This window comes from Sinocyclocheilus anshuiensis, unplaced genomic scaffold, assembly GCF_001515605.1.
Source record: "Sinocyclocheilus anshuiensis isolate Anshui unplaced genomic scaffold, SAMN03320099.WGS_v1.1 scaffold1170, whole genome shotgun sequence".
NCBI lineage: Eukaryota > Metazoa > Chordata > Actinopteri > Cypriniformes > Cyprinidae > Sinocyclocheilus > Sinocyclocheilus anshuiensis.
In genome coordinates, this window is record NW_015538055.1 from 1,552,181 (window position 1) to 1,560,945 (window position 8,765).

The 8,765-nt window shown below is 36.5% G+C and overlaps 1 protein-coding gene across 5 annotated transcripts in view; it reads left to right on the plus strand.

Moving 5' to 3' along the window:
• LOC107682850 (beta-1,3-glucosyltransferase-like) overlaps positions 1-8,765 on the plus strand; it is a 73,104-nt gene that overhangs the window by 52,766 nt on the left and 11,573 nt on the right. For all 5 annotated transcript variants that reach the window (XM_016478974.1, XM_016478981.1, XM_016479001.1 and 2 more), the window contains exons 7-9: positions 449-585; positions 932-995; positions 4,124-4,255. In XM_016478974.1, the coding sequence (XP_016334460.1) occupies positions 449-585; positions 932-995; positions 4,124-4,255 (333 nt within the window). The remainder of the gene's footprint in view (positions 1-448; positions 586-931; positions 996-4,123; positions 4,256-8,765) is intronic.

The following is an 8,765-nucleotide window of genomic DNA, read 5'->3' on the forward strand; positions in this document are numbered from 1 at the left end:
TGCTGCATTGTATTCATGACGTATTGACACAAATTTCAAAAGATTTTCAATGGTCGCTTTGTCACGTCCAGTGTACTAGACAGACTTTAGCTGTTGCGGCGCAGACACGGTGTTACTCACCTTGTTTTGCTAGTCGGCCCGAATCAGTTTTCTAAAGCGTTTTTGAAAAATCGCTAAACCTTTAATTTTGTAATCATTTTATTCTGTGTTGGAAAAGCTTCCATAGCCACTAAATTTTATTGCTGTTTTGACTGTGTTGAGGAAATAACCTCAAGAATTTTGTAAACAGAATAAAAATTTGGTTAAAACCAAGTTGTAATATATTCATGTCTGAATGTGCAGTCTGAGACCACCACACTATAGCTTCTGAATGAGTGGCAGTTGCTACGCTGTGATTTAGCCTGAGATGGCCATCGCAGTCTGATTGATCTCCACATTTTGTTCTCAGGAGTGGTTTCTTGGCAAGCCTCTGCATGATGAAGAGTCCACCATCATCCATCATTATGCTTTCTCTGAGAACCCTGCGGCTTTTGAGTACCCAGACTTCTCTGCAGGATGGGCGCTTAGCATCTCTCTGGTCAACAGGTTAGAAAGACGCCCTCAGCTGAACTGCTGGGTTCCTGAGTTCCAGAATAACATGTTTTTATAGATAATATGAATTAATACTATTTAATTTTGTTACTCATACAAGCTTTCTGAACGTTTTTTCAAAGCTGGAATCTTTGCATTGTGAAAGTGATTATATCTGATGCTATGGTAGTTTGATATATACCATGGTACTGAAAAATTGCTGTAGACGTACTATGGTGTTAACATGGTATTCCAGTGTACTTTCTGGAACCATGAATTGCCATGTATGAACAGGTATTTTTTATTTAACATGTTGGATTTTCCCTTGTAGTTCACTAATTTTAGTTATTTCACATTTTAGTTTGACAAGCAAAATAGAAGAGGAGCCATTAAAATCGGACTTCACCATAGATCTGAAACATGAGGTGAGAATTTTGAAGGTGTATATTTTGGAATGATGATTGACTGACTGTATATTGTTATTTTAAATTTGTTTCATGATCTTTTAATTGTAGATTAAAGTGTCCACTAAGAAAAATGGAGTTTAAATAGTTGAAAACTATCACCTTAGAAACATTATTACAAACACTGCAAAAATATTACAATATTATTTTATAGAGAACATTATGCATAGACTATACTACTCTAAAGTTTGGGGTTTATATGTTTTAAAAGAAGTCTCGTATGCTCACCTAGGCTGCATTTATGTAATCAAAAATATAGTAAAACAGTATGGCATACCAAATCGAACAATACCTAATTTTCCTATGTCGACCGTTTTGGGCGTCAGCCATTTTGAGTTTTGTAGTAAAATGCTGTATCAACAAATGTCTTTGGGGGTGTCCAACCCTGCTCCTGGAGAGCTACCATACTGCAGAATTCAGCTGCAGCCCTAATCAAACACACCTGAACCAGCTAATCAAGGTGTTCAGGGCTACTTAATTACAGACAGGTGTGTTGAAGCAGGGTTGGAACTTAAGTCTGCAGGAAGGTAGCTGTCCAGGCACAGGTTTGGAGAACCCTGGGCCCGTATTCATGAAAATTCTTAATACAAAGAGTTGCTCCTAGTGAGAAAGTTCATAGAAATGTGGGCGTTTCCTCTTAAAATTAATGGAAAGATCCTAGTAATGAAAAAAGTAATTCAGAAGGCATCTTAACTCTTAAAAGAGCTCTTAAGGTCCAAAATTGTTATGAGTAATGATGAGGACTTTTAATAGGCTTAAGAGTTTCTTTAGCAGTGGAGAAAATCAATGAAACGTGAAGAGGGAGAAGAGATGCATTGCGCACACAATGCATGGCAGTGAGTTAATAAGACACTACACATTAGATTGTGATAATGTGATCAGTGTTCAGTGATCATGACAGATGCTATTAGAGACACGCTAACATCTCCGACAGTTTAAAAATGCGCCAGAAAGGAAAGTAATCACTGCATTAACTACGGCCATGTTCACACTGTCAGTTTTAGGGATTGACAATTGCATTTGCTTGTGTGAGTCGAATACTGTCTGTATGAATGTGCAACAAGAGTCAAGCCCGTATATGCACTCGCATCCTTTTCTGCATCTCGCGAGTGACACTGCATTTGAGTCACGCACAGAACACAAAACTGACGGAAACCGCTCCAGTGGAGAACAGTGACTGGATCTAAAATCTTCAGATGACGCACAGCTCATTTCTCCATCGCTGTAACTTACCCAGCGTGAAACCACACATGAGCGGCTCTCTCACACTGTACTACAACTGGTTGTCCAGTTCATACAGCGCATGCTTTCCGAAAATGTGGTTGTGAGTCCTGAAAATAGACGGGTGTGAGTTCGGTTGTCACCGCATTCTTTGATGAATAGAAAGTTCAAAAGGACAGCATATATTTGAAATAGAAATCTTTTGGAACATAACAAATTTCTTTACTCTCCCTTTTGATTAATTTAATGCATCTTTGCTGCATGAAAACATTAATTTCTTAAAAAAAAAAAGAAAAAAACCTTACTGACCTCAAACTTTTCAACATCAACATGACCGTTCAGTGGCACAGTTGACTGGTTAAATACAAGTGTTCCAGAAAGCTGACATATTTGAAATTTCATAAACTTGGCATATGCCATGCTTGTACCGTGAGTGCCTTGTTGTTGTTGTTTTGGAAAAAGAAGCTCTGTAATCATTCCCTCATTTCACCCTTTAACTGGACTAGCTCTGGCAGTACCAGAATCTACTGGCACATTTCTCAGGGACATTTTATTATCTCCACCTTCTCGTTCCCTATTTCCCTCTCCCTCAGTCTCTCTAGTGCTCTTTCCACAAAATTCTTCTAAAAAAAAATAAAGGATTCTTCTCATCTAGTCCCCATAGTCCCAAAAAACACCTTACCTTCACTGTACCTTCTGTATTAGTGTGTTTGTTCTTCTGCAGCTCTTTCCCTGCGGAGCTGAGGACAGACTGTCTGATAATTTATTGGATACATCTTGAGAATCTCATTTTCATGTGTGGGAGATCTATCTTTATATACAGAAACAAGAACAACTATTTTAAAGTACTGTAATGTTCCATTCTTCTTAACATATCATGGTGCTCATGGAGTGCTGCAGGTTTAAATTTGGCTTGCAACATTTTTGATCAATATGGTTTTATTTCATTGTCAGCCACCCTAAAGTGAAAATTCTGTAATAGTTTGCTCATCCTCGTGTCATTCCAAACTAACATTTTTCTATAGACAACAGAAGATATTTAAAAATGTTTCAATGGGGACCCATGCTGTTTTCGACCCCTTTGACTTTCATTGTATGAACTAAAACAGTTGAAACGTTCTTCAAAATATAAAAAAAAAAAAAGTCATGCAGGTTTGAAGCAACATGAGTATAAATAAATGAGTAAATTTGCTGAAAATGTACTAACCCTCATGTCACCTAAGATGTAGATGAGTTTGTTCCTTCATCAGAACATATTTGGAATTTTAGCTTGCTCACCATTGGATCCTCTGCAGTGAATTGGTTCCTTCAGAATGAGAGTCCAAACAGCTGTTTAGTAATCCACATGACTCCAGTCCTTCAATTAACATCTTGTAAAGTGAAAGACTATGTGTTTTGTAGAATAAAAATCCATCAAGATGCTTCCTGCTAAAATATGAGTTCTTTATCCAAAATTACACTTTCTTGAGTTAAAAAGTCATCTGGTCTGAATCGGGAGAGAAATATACACAGATCAAGCACCATTTACAAGCAAAAACAGTTCTAAACAAATATGTCGGAGGATTTTGATGTTAGAGGACGGATGTTGGATGGACTTTTTTACTGTAGAAACTGGAGAACTGGATTATTGTGAGGTGATTTTATCAGTTGTTTGGACTCTCATACTGATGGCACCCATTCACTGCAGATGATCCATTGGTGTGCAAGTGATGTAAAGCTACATTTCTCCAAATCTGTTCTGATGAAGAAACAAACTCATCTATATCTTATATAAGGTGAGTAAATTATCAGCAAATTTTCATTTTTGGAAGAACTATTCCTTTAAAAGTATTGCGTTTTATTAAATTATTATTCTTTTTCTCCTACAGGTTGCACTGTACATTTGGGAGGACGGAAAGGGACCTCGACTGACAGGGGTTCCAGAACTTTGCACGTTTCCAGAGCACAAACCAAGAGCTCAATACTGTGCTACCACTGTCAGCAGCCATTCACCAGTGTGTGTAGGTAACCTCCACACCAAGCACTTAACACACCTGGCACACACACCTAATCAGTATGTGGACAAGGCTGACAAGGGAGAAAGTGCAAACCTTGGATAGAAGTGATGAATGTGATTTGTAATGAAAATAAGGATAAAAGCATTTGCTAAATTAATAAATGAAATGGAGTGTCAGGGTTTGCACCTGAGTGAAAGAATATCATATTACTTTTATTTAAAAAATATATTTTTTGTGTGTGTGTTCCACAGAAGAAAGTCTTAAAGATAATACTATCCATTTAAGATAAAAGCATTGCAGTAATTTGGTACATAATGTTTTCCTATATATATATATATATATATATATATATAATCATTATTGTGATGGGGGGCCCTGCAGTAAGTCATAGCCCCGGGGCCCAGTGCGGTCTTAATGATCCAGACACAATATTTTAAACTAACCATTCGGAGACGTCCTGCTGTAGCCGCTGAGTTGCAACTTCTTCATCCAGTGCTTCTCCATCCAGATCAGATTCTGGGTCAAACTAAAAAGCTTGAACGACTGCGTGTCTACGAGCCATTGCGATACATCCACAAGCTGGTTAAGGCCACACACCCACCCTCCACCTTGCCCCGCCTCTCTCCTCCTCATTAGCATTTAAAGCTACAGACACAGAAATGGCACGTCCTAAGGAAAGCTCATTGTGGGACTGGCTCATAGTGGCTGAAATTCTGCACCAAGGCTGAATTTCGGGAAAGAGACTTCAGATACAGTACTAGGGACCACTTAGGCCTATATAAAAGCATCCAAAAAGCAGCATGTCATGGGACCTTTAAGCAACAGCGCGTCTAGCCTTGTGTGTACGCAACATTTGGGAAATTGATTGAGCGCATCAGTACATGATTATGATGAAGAGGATGTTTTGGCAGGTCACTTATTATACCTCTATGTTTAGTCTCTGAATGTCTGGGTTTGATCCAACCAAAAATTATGAATCAAATTAAAAACCCATTTATTCTAATCCATTGCTAGCCATGAGCCTTTTCATCCTGTTTCAGTCTGAAGACTGCGTCCATGTGTTCACTGCATAATTGTTATGCTTAAAACTTTACGCAAATGACTATGAATATGTGAAGTTGGGTTGTTCACATACATCACCATCAAGCACATTAAAGTGTCAGTCGCCTGTTTCCATTATGGACCATTACAATCTCATTGATTTTAAGCGCCACTTTGTGGTTTCTTTTGGAAACATTATATTACATAATTCATAAGCTGCTGGGATTGAGGCTCTGAATCGAGTGAACTAGAGAGTCTTATTTGACAAGCTTTTATACCTCATAAAACAATATGTGCAGAAGACTTGTCTGGTTCCAGTGGTCTTTTCCTAATGACCATCTAATTGACTAGGTCTTCGCAGGGGATCTGTCTCTGGGGCTCATCTAGTTGATATGGTCTCTGCTGACATTCAGGGCTGTAGTGGTCATCTCTAGGTGCTGATCCACCATCTGGTCTGTATATGGACTGGATCTGGGTGGCTACGGTGACCTCAGAATAAGAATGAAACAGACTAATATTAGTGTAAATGCCATTCTTAATGATGGCATGTAATGAGTACATCGGGTGTTATGGAATGTGTTCCCGGTTCCGGTTGACCTAATGCAGCCTAACAATCCTTTAACGGATGATTTTGATATTCTAGGTATTATCAAATGGCAAGAGTTTTGAGATTGCAGCGGATGTGAAGGACTATAATGTGATGTGAGCTCGCTCGAGTACTGAGGAGCTAAACCATTCAGGGCTTTATAAAAAATTAGCAAGATTGCATTTGCATTTGAGATTGAGTGCATAGGTTGTAATTTAGATATATTTTTAAGATGGAAAAATGCGATTTTACAAATGCTAGAAACATGTTTTTCAAAGGAAAGATTTCTATCAAATAGCACACCTAGGTTCCTAACTGATGACGAAGAATTGACAGAGCAGCCATCAAGTGTTAGACAGTGTTCTAGCTCATTACATGTGGAGGTTTTTGGTCCAATAATTAACACCTCTGTTTTTTTTTAGCATCAGTCGTAATTTAGATATATTTTTGAGAAGGAAAAATGCGTTTTACAAATTCTAGGAACGTGGCTTTCAAAGGAAAGATTGCTATCAAATAGCACAACTAGGTTCCTAACTGATGATGAGGAATTAACAGAGCAGCCATCAAGTGTTAGACAGTGTTTTAGGTTATTACATGCAGATGTTTTTGTAATTAAAACCTCTGTTTTTTCAGAATTTAGCATTAGGAAATTACTAGTCATCCATTTTTTTTATATCAACTATGCATTCCGTTTTGCGAATTGGTATATATCAGTTTTGCTAATTGGTATGTATCATCGGGCCATGACGATATATAGAGCTGAGTATCATCAGAATAACAGTGAACGCTAACACCATGTTTCCTGATGATATCTCCCAATCTTAACATGTAAAGCGTGAAAAGCAACGGTCCTAGTACTGAGCCTTGTGGGACTCCATACTGTACTTGTAATCAGTATGATACCTCTTCATTCACTGCTATTGAATAATTAAAAATATCTTCTATCATATACAGTGGTGTGAAAAAGTGTTGGCCCCCTTCCTGATTTCTTATTTTTTTGCATGTTTGTCACATTTTGATGTTTCAGATCATCAAACAAATTTAAATATTAGTAAAAGATAACACAAGTAAACACAACATGCAGTTTTTAAATGAAGGTATTTGTTTGATGATCTGAAACATTAAAGTGTGACAAACATGCAAAAAAATAAGAAATCAGGAAGGGGGCCAACACTTTTTCACACCACTGTATAATATTTTATATCCTACAAAAAGATTGAGCGCTAAATATTTTAAATAACCATGCCTGTTTTCAACAGCCATCTTCACTGCAGGCTATTCTAAAGGGCACCAGCATTATCGGGTTGTTTCAGTCAGGACTAGCTGTCCTCTCCTGCCCCAATGTGTCGTCTCTTCTGACAACAACATCCAGAATCTCTTGGCATTTAATATTCACAGTGGGCTCAGATCAAAGCAATATCTCCCTGAAGCAGTGCTGAGCACTTTTACCTCAGTTACAGTTATCAGGCCTTGGCATGCTCTCCTCAAATCCAGAACCAAAACATCAACCAGAAATATACAGAAACACACACTGGCATAATACAAAAAGAAGTTGGACTGCAGTGTCCGTTGAATGGTGAAAATCACAAGTTTGATTTGGAAGGGCAGATGTTTCCTGAGGATAAACAACCTCCATTACAGTTTGTGACTCTTAAAGCTTGCATCTATGCGTGTAAAAATGACATGAGTAAATGGTCTTGTCGTAACTTTGCATTGCAAGTATAACACTATGACTATTGCTGATGGTTTGAAAACACCTGTTGTGATGCACAGTGGCAAATTAGAATAGTTTATGAAGGGTGACTTAACACACTAATGTGGAATATCCCTCACACTAATGGGATGCCTCCAAAATGAAAATCGTGACTGATGTGACTTCACAGGTGCAGTTTCAACAACAGAGACTGAATCATCACTTATATGATGCTGAACAAAGCGACCTGAGCTGTTGTCACAAATAAACAATTAACAAACAATTAAATAATTCCTTTGTCATAGTGATGAAAATATATTTCTGGAATAAAAAATAATTACAGTTTCATGGCCTGTAAGAAATTATTCACTTGCTAAGTTTAGTACTATAATATTCTCTATCGGTGTGCTTATTTTAAGAGTAGTGCAGCTAATTTAATTCATTTATTCCACAGTTATCTGCATCATTCTCCATTTTTAGATAGTTTTACTCCAACTCATAACAGAGAATATTAAATAACTTATAGCTTATATAATATTAAATAAAGCCTCAATTATTATTATTATTTTTTTTTGAGTGGCTCAGGAGCATTTTTTAATCTTAGCATTAGTGTTATTTTAGTATTAATTATATAATATTATAGTATTTATTCACTTTTATTTTTATATTTTCAGTGTTCAATTTTAATTTTAGTAATTGTATTTTATTTTTATAATTTCAATTTTATTGTATTGTATTTTTTTATATTTCTTTTTATCTTTAATTTATTTTAGTTCGGTTTAATAATTGTAGTACTTCAACGTCAACTTATTTCAGTTAGTTACCAAGGCAACATTTCTAATTTTCTAATGTTTATATTTTATTTTATTTCAGCTTTGTCTCAATTATTTTTAATAGTTTTACTTGACAATAACAACACAGCCTATGATAACAATACAGTGTATTTCAATGCTTCTGATCAAACCTAATCAGTTTATTGAAGTCTATATAAGGTGTGGCTTTCTATAATTGTTAAACTAATATGATTCTAATTTTAGACCCTTGATATATTTATAAATATAAAGGTGTACTAACCATCTGTGCCTAAAATATGGGTATATCTGTATAAGTTGTACATTCCGATTGTCATTTATTAAAGGGGTCATATGATGCTTTTTTAAAGATCATTATTTTGTGTATTTGGTGTAACAGAA